The sequence below is a fragment of the Drosophila novamexicana genome, unplaced genomic scaffold (genome assembly GCF_003285875.2).
Source record: "Drosophila novamexicana strain 15010-1031.04,08,12 unplaced genomic scaffold, DnovRS2.1 tig00002249-arrow-arrow-pilon, whole genome shotgun sequence".
In the NCBI taxonomy this organism is placed as follows: Eukaryota; Metazoa; Arthropoda; class Insecta; order Diptera; family Drosophilidae; genus Drosophila; species Drosophila novamexicana.
In genome coordinates this window covers 15,317-35,000 of record NW_020824964.1, presented here as the reverse complement: position 1 = coordinate 35,000, position 19,684 = coordinate 15,317, and the positions used below count along the sequence as shown (strand labels likewise).

The 19,684-nt window shown below is 44.1% G+C and overlaps 1 protein-coding gene across 1 annotated transcript in view; it reads right to left on the bottom strand.

The window, feature by feature from the left end:
• LOC115769066 (dorsal-ventral patterning protein Sog) overlaps nucleotides 1–19,684 on the bottom strand; it is a 30,262-nt gene that overhangs the window by 1,488 nt on the left and 9,090 nt on the right. The window contains exons 2-5 of the mRNA XM_030713780.1: nucleotides 13,389–13,498; nucleotides 9,065–9,197; nucleotides 2,413–2,472; nucleotides 1–1,852 (exon numbers count right to left, since the gene is read on the bottom strand). The exon at nucleotides 1–1,852 is cut by the window's left edge and continues 505 nt beyond it. Coding sequence (XP_030569640.1) covers nucleotides 1–1,852; nucleotides 2,413–2,472; nucleotides 9,065–9,197; nucleotides 13,389–13,498 — 2,155 coding nt within the window. The remainder of the gene's footprint in view (nucleotides 1,853–2,412; nucleotides 2,473–9,064; nucleotides 9,198–13,388; nucleotides 13,499–19,684) is intronic.

Here is a 19,684-nt window from a genome sequence, read left to right as displayed (position 1 = left end):
TCGCGTCTGGTCGGCACACAGCTGGGACAGCATTCGCCGTCGCGCTGGAGCAGCTGCTCGCTGCCGGATTTGCACTTGAGAGCGGGACACTTGATCAGCTCACAGTTGGCCTGGCCACGCTGGCAGGCGCACATGTGACAGGTGTCCTGGGCGCTGCGCCATTGCTCGGATTCGTTGTAGAAGCGGCCGGAATGGAAGCACTTGCTCTCGGCGGTCAGCATTTGGTTATCGTTATGATCACCCGGCACGGGCACATTATTATCCGTATAGATGGGAAAACAATGGGCGGGCACCTTTGTGGACTTGAGCTTGCCGCGCAGCAGCAGCTGATGGCTGTGCTTGGCGTGCAGCTCCAGATAGCAGACGCTCGTCTCCAGCTTGATCAGCTCCGCCGAGGGCATGCCCAGCACAAAGCCCTCCAGGTAGCCGCCGTTGAACTCCTCGAGCAGCTTGCGTGTGACGGGCGCGCCAATTGCCTCGATGGGCTTCTCCTCCAGATATAGCTGCAGATCCTGGCCAGCGTTGGGCAGGCCGCTCAGCGTCAGTTCGTAGTGCAGATTGCATTCGTTATCGATGGACATCCAGGCCATGCCCATGCCCATGCCCATGCCCAGACCGGGGCTGGTGTGCTCGCCGTGCGGCTTCAGCAGGATTGGTTCCGCGGAGTCGCGTGCATCGGCAACGGGGCGTGGCACCAGGCGACCGCGTAGCAGGCTGGCCTCGTGCTCGGTGGCCACATTGACGCCCAGCTCGCCGGCATAGAGTGATTCAAGGACCTTGGGTCCGAGTTTCTCGACGCTGCCGATGGCCTGATTGAAATTGAAGCTGGGCGTCAGATCCTCCAGCTTGGCCTTGCGCTTGCCCTGCTCCTCGATCAGGCTGATATTGGGCCGATCCCGTGTATTCACATGATCCGTCTCAATATTGTACGCCAGCGTTCCGTCCGTATTCAAATAGACCCAGGCCAGGCCGCTGCTCCGAGTGCTCAGCTCGTTGCCATGCGGCGGAGCGAGCAGGGTCTGAAAGATCTCACAGCTGGCCCGGGTCACAATATGGCCCTGGATGCGCAGCTGTGGATGCTTCTTGGACTCGACAGTCAGCAGCAGCTTGCCGCGCGACATCAGGCGCAGATTCTGTATGGAAATGGGCGACGATAGCTCCAGCACATTGAGCTCGGCAGAGGGTTTGCGCACACGCGTCACTTCATCAAGGATCAGCTCCTTGCGCTCCGGCAGCTCAATGCGCACACTGAGCGCCGCATCCGCATACTCCTCGACGCCAAAGATGCCATTGAAGACCAGTGTCAGATGCATGGAGCTGGCCGCGCCGCTGCTGGTGGACACAATCGCTGTGCCGCCGGCGCCCGCCAGCTGCGGATCCGGCTTGCCGCCGGCCAGAGCCGGCGGCTCCAGCAGCGTGCTAAACAGTTCCGTCTGCAGCGCCGTATACTTGGCTATTTTGCCGGCCAGCGCCAGTTCCGCCTGATGCTTGCTGCCCCACAGCAGGACAACATGCAGCCGATCGTCGCGCAGGATGCGCTTATAATCGCGCGGCACGCGTCGCCAGACGCCGCAAATCTTGCCCGTCGCATTCTGATAGACGCTCAGCGTGCCGCTCAGCGTCGTCTCCAGCTGATGCTCCTCCAGTATGACGCCGGCATCGTCCACAAACTGAATGGCACGTGGTCGTCCAATGCGCGACGATGTATAGAACGAATAGTATAGATTCTTCTTGTGGAATAGAAAGCGCGCCGTTGCGACCACATTCTGTGGATTGTATGTCGTGTACATGGACTTCATTTCCTCGCCCTTCAGGAAGTACGATGTCCGGCCCGTTAGCAGAGCTGCGTAATCTGTGAATGGAACGTAACCAAAATGTGAATGAATCCGTGTCAGTGTGAATGTCTTCCTGCTTATTCATTCCCATATAACACCTGCTGTGGCGATTGTAACTGCATTTGTTCTAAGGTAACTCGACTCTCTGGCATGCCAGATGCTCGGAATTGGGTACAGCTGCTCCCGGGAACAGCAGAAGTGGCATATTACGTGTGCGAGCGGATCAGCCTACTATAGCATATAGCTCTCATATCATTTAACGCGAGAGAAATGGGTTTCTTGATGATTTCGTTAAGAAACTATATTCCAAAATCAAGATATTTCTCCAAGAAATGCTCGATCCAGAAACTATATTTGAGTTCTTGAAGTTATCTTTCAGTTTTCAAAGCATATATATATATATATATATAATAAACTATATTAGATCGAAATGGAACAGGCTTGAGTTCTTCCATGAGAAAAGTAGTTAAGAAATTGTCCAACAAGATTTCATTTAGGATCAAAATCGACTATATATATATATCTGCCCCATTATATAGATGTAGTTCTTGAGATGCTTGGGATTGTGTGTACTTACGTTTCATGTTGCGCTCCTCTTCCTCGCTGGGCACGGGCACATCCAGAGCCACATCCGTATCTGGAATGGTATAAGAACAAGAAGAAGAATATCAATGAGAGGATCAACAAGCTGAAGGTTGGAAGGAAATGCTCTAGTTAAATGGAATTCAGATAGCACTAAATGGCATCAAAGGGCCCGACGAATGAATGGCCCGACGAATGAATGAATCTGAATAAAAGAGGCCACAAGCACAGGTAGACGGATCAGCCTCTCACTGTGTGTGTGTGTGTGTGTGTGCCTGTCCAGGTGGCATTCATTAATCGTGCATAAATTGAGCAGGTAAAAGAAAACAAAACTAGCCAAGGAATTCCTAGAAATTCACACAGAGCCAGGCAAATGCGGCGTGAAAGTAGGTGGACATTTCCGGATGTGACAGGCACAGCACGCACACACACACGCACGCACACACACACACACATACACACGCACACACATGCCGCTTGATTGACAGCAGCTTCGTTAGAGGCCAAAGCTGATTAAAAGCAGAACAAACGAAGCAAAAGAAAAAAAAACGGCTAAAAAAATAAAGGAGCTGCTCGAAAACAGCTTCAAAAAAAAAGGCTAAAGCCAAAGCTGCGGCTGCTGCATTGGAATTTCGTTTACACACACACACACACGCACGCTGCTCTTAAGCCGCAAAAAAGAAGAAGAAGAAGCAGCAGCGACAGCGACTGCGACTGCGACAGCAGCAGAAAAGAAAAAAAACTGCTGCTTGCCGCATAATGAAGGGCGACAAATCTGACACCTTGTATAGCATTTTATTGAGCCGAGGCCGCAGCGCTTGTGCGCGGTAAGCGGGGCATGGAGGGGGGGCAGACTTAAGGTTGAGGTTCGTTGCAGGCCAAGAGCATGCTGCGGTCGTTTATGTGTGTGTGCTTGTGTGCGCCTTCCAATGTCGTCTTCGGCTGTCCGATCTTATCGCCTGATCTTAATACGAGCCACTTCTGACCGAAAGCCGCGCGGCTGGCCTGTCCCCCTTCCACTCAGCATGCTGCTCTCTCTCTGTCTCTCTCTCTCCGCTCGCCCACACTATTTGTGTTGCTTTTTGTGCTGCGTTTTTCAATTTGACGCGTCGTCTGCGTCGCATTCTTCAGCTTATTGGCGATGGTCCGCAGATTGCGCACACGATCCTGCCCTCAGGCTGAACCAGGCCACCCGCCCTACCCCCTCCTTGCACCCCGGCAACTCCATGCCCTTGACTCGCGCTCGCTGCCATTGCAGATGAATGAATTTTCGTTTCGTTTCTTGTCGTTTCTTGTCGTTTCTTGTCGTTTCTTGTCGTGTGTGGCTCTCGTGTGCTTGTTGTTGTTGTTGTATTCGTTGTTGTTGTTGTTGTTGTTGTTATTATTTCGGTCTGCTGCTGGCCGTTTTTGTAAGTCAAGATAAATGAGTTTTGGTGCGCACAAAGACGACGACACGTTGCCCATCATGACAAATACGCTGAAACGCAGGGGGCGGGGGGTAGGGGGAGTGAGCGAGAGAGCATGAGAGCGTGAGAGCGTGAGGAAGAAACGAGGGCTCAGCCCGAAGCCGACAAAGCCAGGGGCTAAGACAAGCGACACCTTCGGCCATTGAGTCAACGCTTTGGTATGTAGCTTCCAGCAGACCCGCCCCCCCCTCCCCTCGCCCACGCCCCTCTCTCACTCTTTCAGTTGCCGCAGCTCATTAAACGAAAAAGAATCGATATATTTATGTACACAAAAAAACAAAGAAGAAGAACAACAACAATAAACCGTTTTGAAAGTGTTTTTTTTTTTGAAATGATCTATTCGAAGCGTTTCCTCGCAGCGTTTAGCATTTTCTGATGAAGAGAGAACTTAACTGATTGCTGATTGGATTCGATTCGATACGATTCGATTTGATTGGATGGATTTGGATTGGTTCTCGTTCTCGTTCTCTTTGTTGTTGTTGTTGTTGTTGTTGTCGAATTTGAAGCGTTGCGTGTGGCTTAAAAGCTTTTAGAGCTTTTTGAAGCAGCAGCGAAAGAATTGTTGCAGCGAGAGAGAGAAGGAGAGAGAGAGAGAGAGAGAGAGAGAGAAAGAAAGCATACGCTCCCTGTATGAGCTTTAAGTAAAGAAGAAGCTTTTATTGAAATGCATTAAGCAAAAGCTCGCCCGGGCATATAAGGAGAGTAAAAGCTTTTTGTCGTTTTCTTTTTTTAAAGAGCAGGGTTCAAGGGGAAACCAAAGCTCCCGCAGACACACACACAGGCACACACACACACACACACACCTGGTTAACTACCTGGAGGCACACAATCTAAATGGGATCTTTTTGTTTTTAATAGACAGTTCCGTTCTTGATGCCGTTCGCGCGATCAAGATAAAGTTGAAAATTTTATTAGCCAAGAGTCCAGCGATAAAAATCGCTCTCGCCCCCCTCTCTCTCACACTCTCTTTCCACTGTCTGTGTCTGTGTGTGTGCCGATCCTTCGTCAGGGTTCGATTGGGTTCGATTTGGCCATAAAATGCTCGAAAAAGGAAACGAGGCGACGGCAAAAGATGTCATCAACTTGAATTGTCAGGCACTTAATGGACGCCAGCAGATCGCAGCCCGAAGATCCAAAGATCCCGGCACGACCTTATCGGAGCGGGAGCGGGAGACGGAGCAGGAGACGGAGCAGGAGCAGGAGCAGGAGATGTCGATCGATCGTTGTGCCAAACGATTGCCAAGGAGCATTAAGTTTTATTGTGTCTACCTGGCCCATAGTCCAGCTCGACCAGGTTTGGTATGCCTCCCCCCTGCCCCTAACCTCATACCACAACTCGCTCTGTCTCTCTCTCCCTCTCTCTCTCTCTCTTACTGAGGACCGCCCGCTGTTTGTGGCAGCAAATGAGATAATTTAATAAGCGTTAAAATGCTCGAGTTATGTCATTATAAAAATAACGAAAAAATGCATAAATTAATGCCAAGGAATGCGCAGAGACAAGCCGAGACGAGAAACGGAGAAACGGAGAAACTGAGAAACGGAGAAACGACCGAGCCGAGCTGGAGGCAAGCCCCAAAAATGGGCAATTTGGTGGCAACAACGTTTGCGGCAGATGCACAAGCGACTAAACTGGACATGCATCTATACATATACACCTGTACATGTGTGTGTGTGTGTGTGTGTGTGTGTGTATACTGCTGCAGCTGAACAAAAGCGGCCTAGACCAAGTTGGGCGCAAAACAAAATAACTTTGGTAAATCAAAAGCAAAGTCTGCGCTGTTGCCAGTTGCCAGTTGCATGTACGTGGGGCATGCGGCATGCGGCATGCGGCATGCAGCGAGCCAAGTTGGGGCCGCGCCCGTGCCTTCTAACTATTTATGGCAAACGAGTTGCCGCAGCCAAACGGGCAGCAACTGTTGCCGCTGTGCTGCCTGCCTGCCTGCAATTTGATGTGGCAGCAATTTAAGCCAACCTCTTGTTGCAACAGCCCTCCCCCATCCCCCCATTCCCCATCCCCGCCGATCGAGCCAGCGGCATAAAAGTGAAATCTTTCGCTGCGTCCGCTCTCGTCAAAGAGGAACGCGCCAAAGGTCAACGGCTTTGCATAAGCAAATGAAAAATTGCCGCAAAACGGAAACTAATGATGTGCTGCAGCAGCAACAACTTGCAGCAGCAGCAGCAACAGCAGCAGCAACAACTTGCAACAACTGGCGGCAGTTGCAACCAGTTTGGCGGCGCGGCCCTGCCACACAGCGGCAGCAACTGGGCGACGCAGACTGGAATTCAGGCACAGCACTTGGCTTGATTATGTGAAAAATGTCACACACACACACACACACAGGCACACACACACACACAGGCACACACACAACGCAACTTTCCTCATAAGTTTTTTCTAATTATGAATTCAATTCATGCAGAAAATTAGCAAAAGCCCAAGAATTGCCTGTGATTCAGTCGCGCTTTAAGCTATGCGTGTGTGCGTGTGCGTGTGTGTGCGTGTGTGTGTGTGTGTGTGTGCTGCGTGTCCATAAGCATGCCCAAGCTTTAAGGCCACTTTTGGGCGCAAACGAATTCTTCAACAATGCTGCAACAAAGTTGTAAACAGAGTTGCCAGCTTGTCGCACTTGAGGGTTGCCAGCTAGTTATGCAAATATACGCTTGGCCTTGCCACTTGCACATACATATACAGACTAATCGTTTTTTTTTTAGAAATATACAGAGTTGCCAGCGTTAAGCTGCTGTCAGAGTTGCCAGCACTTTGCTGACTGTCTGGAGACCTAAGCTACTTGCCTGGGTTGCCACCTAGTTAAACGTTTTTTTTTTTTTCATTTCTGTGCAGAGTTGCCAGCTGATTGCGATTAAGCTTTTGACAGATAGAGTTGCCTGCTTTGTGCTTATTATTGCATCCAGGGTTGCCACCTTATCGTAAATGGCGTATGTGGTTGCCACCTGGCTTAAATAAGCCTCAAACCTAATTGATGTACTTGTCTTTTTGGCTTATTTCTCAACTTTCTCTCTCTCTCCCCCTCTCTCTCTCTCCCTCTCTCCCCTCCTCTCTCTCTCTCTCTCTCTCTCTCTCTTTGACCAGTTGTTCTCTCTCTTTCTCTCTAATAGCTATGCTATCTTTGAACCTAGAATGGCAATGGAATCCGTTCGTTTAATGTGGCACGTGTGTGTCCCCAGTGTCCGCCCCCCCCACACACACACCCCCCGCCCCTTTTAAAAGAAAACAAGAACATAATTTTCAGCGAATTGGAATTGTAGCCCAATTCCAGTGAGCCCCCCCCCCACCCCCCATTTGCCAGCATCCTCTTGCTCAGATATGGGGGACATACCAAAATTTTGATAGCCATATATTCCCCATGGTCTTGTCGCATGATGTCTGCCGCAGTTGCCCCGCACGCCCCGCACGCCCCGCTGGGGATGAGATATAAAATAAATTGTATGGCCAAAAGGAAAAAGAAAAAGAAGAAAACATTGGAGAACATCGAACAACATGCAAAAGTCGAATGCTACAATACAATAAATAAATGCAGAGATGGTCCGAGAGAAAACAACAAAATGAAATAACATACATCAAGAATACTAAGTATAGATTGGAATATGATGTTGTATATAGATAAACAGATATATACAGCTTGTGTCTGTATATAACACACTATATAGAGAGCGGGGGGAGGGGGAGAGGCGACAAAATGGCATAAAAAAGAATTATAAATTGCGTAGCGTTGACCTTCATTTCGGGCCAAGTAATTTTTCATAAACAATTTACGCGTTTCGGGGCACAAGCACAGCAGAATGAAAAAAACTATACACTATCTATATAGTCTACATACATGCATATAGTATTTGTATAGCATGTTTTTAGTCTTCTCTGATTTTTTTCCTCTTTTTTCTGATGGTTTTTATGGTCTGCGTCGCGTCGCGTCGCGCTGAAAAGCGTTGTACAGCTGCGTTTGCCGCTACGCTTAATTATTCATAGACATATAGATCCATAGATCTATGGATCTATAGATCTATATCTGTTTGCTTTTAGCATTTTGCCACAACCACATTTGATCCGTCTAACCAGCCCATTCGATATCCGTCTATCTCCATCTTGTGCTCTTCTTCATTTATTTTGCGTAACAAACAATTGCATGTGTCAAAATATTGAGCTATTTAGCAAATTTATTCTATATACCAGAACACCCTCCCCTCCCCCCATCCCACTCTTTGCATGGTTACCATGGGGCATATCATAGACATGACGCATATCTTTGGCACGATATTTGCCTAGAGGCGAGCGAAAGTTCTTCTCAAGAACAAAGTTACGCATAGTTGGGGATTATGGGAATGTATGAAGGGATTATGATATGACGATATGTTGATATGATATGGAAGGCTAGGATATGATATGATGGGATATGATAGAACATGATATATAATATGATATGATATGATAGGATATCGTAAGATATTATGTGATATGATATTCATATGATATCAAACGATAGGATATCATATGGTATGATGGGATGGGATATCGTAGGATATGATATGATGGAATATCGTATGTATCATATCGTATGATATAATATGATATAATATGATATGATATGATATGATATGACACAATATGATAGAATATGATGTGATTTCATAGGATATGAAACGATAGGATATCATATGGTATGATATTATGATATGGCATATGATATGATGGGATGGGATATCGTAGGATATGATATAATGGAATATCGTATGATAAAATATGATATGATGATAGGATATGATGTTATTTCGTATGATATCAAACGATAGGACATCATATGGTATGATATTATGATATGATATATGGCATATGATGGGATGGGATATCGTAGGATATGATATGATGGCAGATCGTATGTATCATATCGTATGATAGCATATGATATGATATCAAATGATAGGATATAATATCGTGGGATAAGATATGATATGATATGATATGACATGGATATGATATAATATATGAAATATGATATGATATCACATAATATGATAGGATATGCTAGGATAGCACATGAAAATATCTACTAAGATATCATAGAATATATACTAGGTTAGCTTATGACATCATATGATCCATGATATCGCATAATAAATGAAGGAATACGATATGATCTATGATATGATCTATTTTGCTAGACTTACCGTTACGATCGCCGGGACAGGTCTTGCAGCATTTGCCGGGCAAGGAGATGGGATCATCGCATTTGGCTGGCGGGCATTCGTTCTTGATATTGCGACACTGAACGCGTGCAACGATGCGACGCTTTTTGGGTATCTGGAAAGAGCAGAGCACACACACACACACACACACACATAAGTATGTATAAATATAAAGATTATAGATTAAAGATAGAAACATGAAAAACTTTTGCAAATCAACATGTTGTCGTTGCCTGTCTTCTAGTTTTCTTTGGTGCAGCTCTTGTTCTTTTTTTTTTTTATTGTTTATGCTATAACAATATTATTATTGTATTCTATTTTTTTTTTGGATTCCTTGTATCTCATTAGTTATGCTGAGTGTCAGTTCTGTCTGCCTGTTGCCATTACTGTATATTTTATTCATTTTTTATTTACTTTTTATATAATTTTTGTAGCCGCAAAATTAATTAGCGCTGCCATTCGCATAACTGAAAACTGACTCAATAGCTTGTTTTCTTTCCCCCCTTTTCTTTTTTGTATTTTCTAATAACATTTCTTTGGCATACCCTGCCAGCATAAAGTGCGTGCAAGTGCGTTCGTCTGGGCAACAGGTTTGCGGGCGCCGAGTTTCAGCTGCATCGGACGTGTTTTGGCTAGCCCTAACTCAAGAACTAACTATCGGAACTCGGCAACCGGAGCAGCTAGAGAGCTCTAGTTTTCTTTATTAGCCTGGTTAATGATAATCTAAAGTGCATCCTACGTTTCAGCACATATGGCATACATATATATGTTTTGGCTACCCCTAACTCAAGAACTAACTATCGGAACTGGGCAACCGGAGCAGCTAGAGAGCTCTAGTTTTCTTTACTGGCCTAGTTAACGTTAATCTAAAGTGCATCCTAAGTTTTAGCACAAATGACATACATATATATTGAGCTTTACTGCAATTGCCATGAGTACAGGGTATGTGCAAGTCGTTGGCCTTTTTACGGCCGTCTGGCGCTGTTGCTTCCTCTTTCGCACTGTCTCGTCGCCTGCTTTAAAATTAGAACTAAATCAAGCTGCGATTTTCTTAATATAAATATTTGAGTATATTTATAATGCTCAAGTTTGTTTGTTTTTGTTTTTGTTTTTGTTTTTCTTTGTCCCCCAATTTTTTTTTGTTGTATTAATTCATTTTTGATCTGCGCGAATCTGCTGAGAGTTTTTGTGTGTGTCGTTCTTGCCTGTTTGATGTTCATGTTGATTTTTATGGCTCTCCGACAATGTTGTCGCTTTTAATGGGCAGCAGCAGCAGCTACCCCGCTTCTTACAGAGCAGAGCAGTAGTCGCCAGTAGGAATTATTTTATGATGTGCCTCGTTTATAACGCTTGCAGCCACATAAATTATAATTAATTAATACGCAACTAACTGAAGACCAAAACAACAGCCAACTGACCGCATGCCCAGCGAGACAGCTACATAAAAAAAACAAGAGGTTCCAGTCGGTAGCAGCCGACTAGGCGATACCCTGCACCCTCTTCTTCCCACATCAAATGCATATATATATTCTATTCTAGAAGCTAGATGTCAAGTTTGGTGTCTCTAGCTCTTATTATTTACCAAAATTGCCCAAAAAACACGATATTGATATCGATTTTAATCGATTGCTTGGAAACGGGGCAAGTTATCGATTATCGGAAACAAACTCGATCTGCGCGGGAACTAGGAGCATCTACATCTTTCAAGTCTCTAAGTCTCTTATAAGTTCTGAGATACATACGGCCGGACGGACGGACGGACAGACGGGCATGGCTAGATCGACTCGGCTATTGATGCTGATCAAGAATATATATACTTTATGGGTTCGGAGCTGCTTCCTTCTGCCTGTTACATACATTTGCATTTTGCACAAATACAATATACCCCTCTTACCCATTTTTAATGAGTACATAAAAATCATTCAAGGTGCAGAGGGGGGTGCGGATGGGCAGGTGCCAAGCTGCAATTAGCTCTAACAATGTGCCAAAAAAACAAAAACAAAAGAAAGCAAAGCAAAAGGCGAAAGACTTCTAAATAAAATTAATTAAGCATAACTTGGCTCGTAAAGTTGACGAACTCGGAGATTTACGCTTGAACTAGTTCTTGTCGGAGTTGGTTCGGCTATGAACTAAATCATCCAATGGAATGCAAACAAGCAAGTCGGGAGTGCACGACTAGGTGATGCCCTGCAGCAAAGGCAACTCGAACAGATACCTGAGCTACATTGGAAGACTCTAGCTCTCAACTGCAAAGACATTTGCTCAACAACAGAATAATCGATAACAATGTTTATCGATTGCCGGGCAACGTTGCAAGTTATCGTTTATCGAACTAACAAACTCGTACTGCGTGCAGTTGCCTAGCTCGTAAAGCTACTGAGATCGAAGCGTGGATCGACTCGCCTATTGCTGCTGATCAGGAATATATATATATTATGCTATACTATATAGGCTCGCAGATGCCTTCTTCTGCCTGTTACATGCATTTGCACAAGGACATTTAGCCAATCCGTCGAGAGTATTTGATTATCTTGAATATGGAATACCCCTCGAAATGGACTGAATCATATCTTGAAGGTATTTCGAATAGATTTGAATTTCTGTAGCTGTCGCACATTTCACTTGGGTCAAGCTTTGCCTATTTTGGAGTTAGGTCTTGCATGTTTTCTTTGCTTTGATCTGTGTGTGAAGCACTTTTGGGTCTAATCTCAACCAATTGGGGGTTTGGCTTGGTTGTCTGCGATCGACGCTTGTCTGGCCGTTGGCACACGCACAACAACAAGAAGAAGAAGAAGAAGCGCCACAAAATAATGCCAAGACTTTATGGCATCAATTAATTTTCTGGGGCCTGGATGCAAACTGCGCGAAAGTAAAGCACACACGGCTATATATAATCCATGGATATATATATATATATACATGCATATATAAGAAATCGTTATATATATAAAATCTTTATAATTTGTTGTTATTTTTACTTAACGCAGCACTTGAACGAGGACACAAGAGTTTTGTTGTTGCTTGTTTTTTCGGGCAGTCGCCCCCCTTTTTCTAGTCTCAGCAAAGCGCCGCCCCTGTGCCTGTCCCTGTCTCTGTCTCTGTCCCTGCCTTGGTTTTTTTGGTTTTTTATGCGCAATGCAAATTCTTTTTGCGTAACTCGATCGTAACAACAAACACAATGTACAATTTGTTTTTAGTTGAGTTTTGGCAAGGCTCTCGCACTCGCCCATTGCCGCTGTCTATAGGGTATATATATATACATATATATATATACGTATGTGTGTTGTCTCGTTGTCTCGCTTATAAAAAGTGCTTTCAAATCAATATTAATCATGCGTAAAAATGCCATTAATTATGCGCTTTGTCTTACTGCTAACCCGCTCTGCGAACCGCTCGCACAATCTTAAGTGAAAATACATTTTTCGCCAATAATTTTCTTTTGGCAACTTTGTTGTTTGTCTCACAATTGTCTGTCTGTCTGTCTGTCTGTTTGTTGTTGTTGTTGCGTGTAGTAAATGTCGGCGGTCATTAGTCAATTAGTTGGCCGCCCATCAGCGGCCACATGGCCTGGCCCCCAAAAAAACAAATGAAAAAAGCTGCAAAAAGTATCTTCAATTCGTATTCGTCTTCATTTGCATTTGCCCTCACATCTACTTTCAAAGCGCCTCAAAGCTTTAATTAATTCACAAAAGCTTTAAGCTCTACTCTTTACTTTTAGTCTGAAAGCTGCTTAATGGGCTACATTTTAATTCGCTGAAGCTTTTGGGCAATTAGCAAAAGCTTTAAGCTCAACCATCTAGCAAGCTGCTGATTTTTTTTACTCCTGTAAGCTTTTACAGCTTGAGCAACTCCTAAAGCTTTGGTTTTGTCTGCAGTGTGTAAAAAGCTGTTTAATTGGTGGGAGCTTTGACTTTCGGAAGCTTTTTTCTCATTTAAGCTGCCGCCTTAAACTTAGCTTTACTGCCTTTAGCCCTTTTAATTGTTACACTAAAGCTTTAAGCTGAGCTTTAAAAGCTCTTGAGCTTAATTCAAATGAATTGAAGCCTGTCAAATTGATGCCAGCGAAACCTTAGACAGGCCTAATGCTGAAGGCACGCAGCATTTGATTAAAGCTTTCAAGCCAAGCTTAAAGCTCAAAGCTCAACTAAATTCGTATCGCCTTTACTTCCAGTTTATTCCCAATCTTAATCTTCAGCTGTGCTTAAGTTTGTATTGATCTTCTGCTCTATGAGCTTTGGCCAGCTTAAAGCTCTTGCTTAAAGCTCTGTTTAATTGAAGTGTTAGTTGAAAGCTTTTGACTACTTACCGCCACACATTCACATTTGATGCAGTACATGACGCCAAATGGCGGTCCCAGATCCGCATACCAAGTGGAGCCCAATTCGCGCAGAACTTTGCCAAATTGACATTCGGTAACTGAAAATCAAACAAAAGAAAATGGAAAATCGTCAGAAAAATTGTGTCTAAATGGAAAAATGCAAAAATAATAAATAAATGGCAATATTTGAGTGTTTTTCTCAAATGCCAATATGCAGTTGCATTTGTTTTTGCTATAAAAGCATATATATTATGTGTGTGTGTGTGTGTGTGTGTGTGTGTGTGTATTTTTGTTTACGCCGATTTGGCTTGCGGAATTGTGGCGCCAGCTAATTGCATTTGCCCATATTAGAAATTAGTCAATGCCCGCCGCTGTCTATAGCCTATATCAGGAGGAGCAGCAGCATCGTAAACGACCTTATAATGGTTGAGTGGGTTGAGGGGGAGAGGGGGATGGTTGGTTGAGGGGGTGTCGCCATAGTTGTAGCTGCAAATGTTGCCGCTGGCTGGCGCCACAGGCAGCAGCCGCTTCCGGCAGCAGTTTTCAATTACAAACAACAACAAGAAAAACCAAAATAAAAGCCAAAAGCAACAACAACAACAACAACAACAGCAGCAGCAGCAACTGTTGCTGTTGTTGCCGGCGCCAACAAGTGTCAATTTGTTCGCAGGAAGCAGCTAGACTTAGCTTTTATTTGTTGTTATTATTATTATTATATATTTGTTTTCTTCGCATTTTTGGCTTTTTAGCGGTTTTTTTTTTGTTTTTGTTGCTGCTGCCGCTGTTAATTGGATGGGCCACTAAAATCGGTATGCAAATCGCTGCGAAGCGCGTTAAATTATTAATATATTTTAATTAGCCCGACACACGCACACACACGCACACACACGCACACACACACACACTAGAAGAAGAAGCAGAAAAAACAACAACAAGAAAACAAACGAAATTACAAATGCTAAAACTTTAAACTCTTTGGCGCCACACATCGCACGTTGGCGACGCGCAGCCCATAAAAAAAGCAGAAAAAAAAATAAAAAAAATCGCCAAAAAAAAAGGCGACGAAAAAAAAGAGCAGCAGCTGCACGACTAGCAGTTACCCTGCAAAAGCTGAGCTGTGCCAGTTTAAGCCTATTCCAGTTGTTCTGCTTATTTGGCTTGAAAATGTTAAGACCAGTAAGAGTTTGCACGACTAGGCAATACCCTTGCACCGACAGCAAAGGCAGCGACAGTTACTTGAGCTACATTTGCGGACTTTAGTTCTTAAGAGCTAAGAGATTTGCTAAAAACAAGAAATTATCGATAACAATGTTTATCGATTGCTGGCAAACATTGCAAGTTATCGTTTATCGAACTAACAAACTCGTACTGCGTGCAGTTGCCTAGCTCGTAAAGCTACTGAGATCGAAGCGTGGATCGACTCGCCTATTGCTGCTGATCAGGAATATATATACTATACTATACTATATAGGCTCGCAGATGCTTTCTACTGCCTGTTACAAACACAAGATATGATACCCGTTTTGGTTTGAGGGCATCGTTAGAAATGAGACTTGTTAACTAATATGCCGCTTAGCAGCTGCGACAGGGTATTTAGCATTAGCTATATATCCAAGGAAGTTCAAAGAGTCGAGCGAGTCGGCAAAGCAAGCATCAATAGCATTAAAACAAATGAAATATTATCTAAGTATTGTTTAACAAAATGAACTTCATCTTAAAGCTACTCTCTAACAGCTGAAGCATGGGGTATGCTGGGCATGTACATTATGTAGGGTATGTGCGTGTGTCTCTCGCCCAAAATATCAGATTGTTTTTGCTTTTGCTTTTGTTTTTGGGGCCTGTTGCTTATCGTTGCTCTTGAATCGAAGGCAATAGCAACAACTAATTAACTAAGCACAGCGACAAATCTATTTCGCTATCGAAGCGGGGGGAGCCACCCACCCTAGGGTAGACAGTTGTAACGACTGTGCAATACCCTGTTGCAAGTGCAAACTGTAGCCGAGACTGCAAAACTGTCGCTCTCAAACTGTGCACTTCGTTTGAGGCCAGGCCGCAACTTAGACTGTGACTTCCAAGCATTGACTCTCAAACTGTGACCCTCCAAGTGTGACTCTCCAACTGTTTACCCCAACTGGTGACTATCAAAGTATGACTACCAGACTTTGACTTTCAAGCTGGTTATTCCAAATGGAGACTGTCAAACTGTGACATCCCACATGTGCAGCCCAAACTGTGACATCCCAAAGTGTGACTCTTCAGCAGTGACTTCCCAAGTGCAACACTACCAAACTGTGACTTCCAAAGAGTGACTGTGACTCTCCAACTGTGACTCTCTAACAGATACTCACAGAGTGTGACTCCCAAAGAGTGACTGTGACTCTCCAACTGTGACTCTCTAACAGATACACCCAGAGTGTGACTGCCAAACTGTGATGCTCAAGCTGAGACTCGCCAACTATGTAGACCAAACGATGACTCACCAGGCATGAACTCCAAACTGTGACTCTCAAACTGTGACACTCAAACTGTGACATTCCAAAGTGTGACTCTTCAGCGGTGACTTCCAAAGTGCAACACAACCAAACTGTGACTGCCAAAGAGTGACTGTGACTCTCAAGCTGTGACTCTCAAGCTGTGACTCGCAAACTGTGACTCTCAAACTGTGACAAGCGGAGACTCTCAAGCCGTGACTCTCAAACTGTGACTCTCAAACTGTGTCACTCAAGCTGTGACTCTCAAACTGTGACTCTCACACAATGACTCTCAAACTGTGCCCCAGCAAAAACTGTGGCCTTGTGTGTGCCCCCTTAGTTTGCGCAGCTAATATGCTCGCCTTTGGCAACGCCATCGGCCAACAGGGTAGCCAAAACAATCAGAATAGTAGAGTAATCGAACAGCAACAACAACAAGTGTATCAGCGGCAGCAGCAATATGCGAAAGAAGCAGGGGCCGCATTGCCCGACATGGCGTATACGTGATAAGTGGCGCTAACGACGCGCGACGTTTATCAAGCAGGCGGCCTTATTATAATTCGCTGCTGCTGCTGCTGCTGCTGCTTCTTCTTCTGCTGCTTGTTGTTGTCGTTTTTTTTCATTTGGCGCCAGTTTTATTTGCGTGCGAAAATAAAGAAACACAATTGAAATGCAGGCAACAACAACAACAACAACAATAGCAAAATAATCAGAAGAAAAAAAATAAGACAACAATTCGAAGCGCCCTGCGATGCACAAAAGCTGCCGATTTACGCGCAATAGATTTATAAATATTTATAAATAAATACACGCACACACACACACACACACATATATATATATATACATATATATATATATAAGAAATGCCTCGGCTCAGCCTCATTTTCGTCAACTTTCTTGCTGCTGCCTTTTCTATTACTATTATTATTATTATTATTATTATTATTAATATTAATATTTAATTTGATTTATTTGTATTTGCAATTTCCATTTCATGTGTTGTTTTGATTTCTTGCGCAATTTGAAAAATACTTTTTCGCCGCGCAAAAATAATTGAAATTTACGTTAATTGGCGCTCGGCAATTTTTGCGCTTGATTTCACATTTCTTCTCTTTTATTTTTTGTGCCCGCCCATTGCACATTCAGCACAAATTTCGATACAGAAATATTGTGCATATATATATATAGATAAATATATTGCATATATATTTATATATGTGCACAAAATTATGACCTTAAAAGCGGCCGCAACTGTTTTGGGAATTGAATTTGTTGCGCGTAAACCTCTTGGCAACAAGTCTAACAATGTTGCCAAGCGGATTGTTACAAATGAATTCAGTTTAGCTCAAGTGCTGCCCAGCTTTGAACATAACTAAATGAACGCCCAATATGTATCTGAAAGTGCTGCCCAGCCTTGATCCCATTCAAGCGCAGCTCTAAATGTTGCCTTAAGCTTAACTAAACTCAAGTGCTGCCCCAACTGCAAGCAGCTTTAAGTGCTGCCCAGCTTCAAACATGTTGCTCCCCAATATGCACCTGAAAGTGCTGCCCAGCACATCTCTAAATGTTGGCCCCAAAATATGCACAAGTGCTGCCCCCCTTTCAATGCAGCCTGAAGTGCTGCCCTGCTGCTCTGTGCCGCAACATGTGGCCAGCGTTGGTCAAGTGCTGCCCAGCTGCACAGCTTAGCAACATATCAAAGTGTTGCCCAAACTTGGCCACATTTCTGGCTGCTGCTGCTGTTAATAACAGCTGTTAAAACTGGACTGGTTGGACAGCTGTTAATGGTTAATGTTGTTGCTAACAAAAGTCGGCGGCTTGATTAACAGCCGCTCTTCCTGTTGCTGGCGGACCCGCCCCTCATTTCCGCTCCAACAACAACGGCTCATCAGCATTTAATTATGCGCTCTTGATCTACAGCTTGATTCGTGTGTGCGTGTGTGTGTGTGTGTGTGCGTGTGTGTGTGTGTGTGCTGCCTGCATTTGTTGTTGCAATTTGTCTAGACTTTTGATTAATGGGCGCAAAAATGTTATTTCAACAATTTTATTCTGAATATTTTTGCTGTTGTTGTTGTTCCAGGCAATTTATTGCTTTTTGGCAAATTCATTCATCGATGCACAAAGTTTTGACAAGCAAAACGTGCAAATACAATAAAAACAAGAACAAAGCAAATCATTTCAATTTCGGCATGCGCAATTTTTAAGACCACAAATAATAATTATTGTCTGCGCGCAGCGTGGGCGGCAACAACAACAACAACAACAGCAACAACAACAGCAACAACAACAACAACAACTAGAGCTTAGGCAAGTGCATTGGGCACACACACACACACACAGGCACACACACTGCACTTGTGTGTTATTTTTAATTTGAATTTGAGGCGAAATGTCTAGAAATAAATTTACGCGTTTTGTGTGCGGTTTTCTATGAGGTTCTTGTTGTTGTTGTTGTTATTTTTCAGTGCATTGACTCACACCCAAAGCAACAACAACAACAACGACAACAACAACAACAACAACAACAACAACAACAGCAACAATGTGTTGCGTCTGACAAACATTTTGTCACAAACAAATCAGTTTGTTAATATGCAAATATTTATTGTTCTGCTCGCTTTTGCCTCTCTCTCTCTCTCTCTCTCTTCCTCTCTCTCCCTCTCTTTCGCTCCTTCTCTCTCATTTTCTCTCTCTCATTTTCTCTCTCTCTTTTCACACACGCACATCAACAACTATTTGTAGCAGCTTTTAAAGCACATGAAAGCTCTCAGTTTTATGAATTAAAGCTTTGCGACAAGCTTTCGATTAAAGCTTGTTGCCTGCCAATGCAATTTTCTTTAAGGCTTACTCGTTCTAAATGAACTTTTCTTAAAGCTCTGTGTCTTTCAATTAACTTTGCTCAAGCTAAGCTTTATTTTTTTTAAGCAACAGCGCAATGAGAAGCTTTCAGCTTGCTTTAAGACAGCCAAGTCTCAATTCAGTGAAGTCTGTACAAAGCTTTTTTATCTTAATTTAAAAGCTGTTGAATACCCAAGTTTTTGTTTAAGCCAAAGCTGCAATTAAGCTTAATCAGCTTCAGCTGAAAGCTCTAGTTAAAAGTTGCTTGCGATATGGAATATCTATTGAGGCAGCCCTTGGCGACAATTTTGTATGGTGCACGTTGTGTATATTTTAGGCAGCATGTGGCATGTGCTTAGAGGTGTCTGTGCTTGTGTGTGTGTGTGTGTGTGTGTGTGTGTGTGTGTGTGTGTGTGTGTGTGTGTGTGTCTGCTGCATTTAGAGACAACAACAAACAGATGAATCTTCGCACAATGTGCTAATTACAGTCAAAAGGCAGCGACAGGCATTTCAACTTCTAATAAACATTGTGGGGCTGCCGACAACACGTGGCCCACAGCAGTTGTGTGTGCGAGTGTGTGTGCGAGTGTGTGTGTGTGTGTGTGTGTGCCTTGTTGGTCATTTGTTTTAGCCAACTAAAAATTCGCCTTGGTGTTGCCAAATGCGTTGCTGACTCACATGACGCAGAACCTCTGCCGCTGTCGCTGCTGACGTCGACGTCGACGTCGACAGCGGCGTCGCACTGGCGCACAGTATATTTGATTTTTTGGGCTATTTTTTGTCTAGTCTACACACACGCACGCACAAAAGTGCCTTTGAAAATTGCTTTGCGCTGAGTTTTCCATTTGCGAATACCCTGTAAAAAAAAGAAAGGCAGAGCGAGAAAATCCACTGGCGCTGCTTGAAGTGTGCGCCCTGTGAGCAGCACGAGGCTGCTTACAGGGTAGCTGCTAGTCGAGCAGACAGTCACAG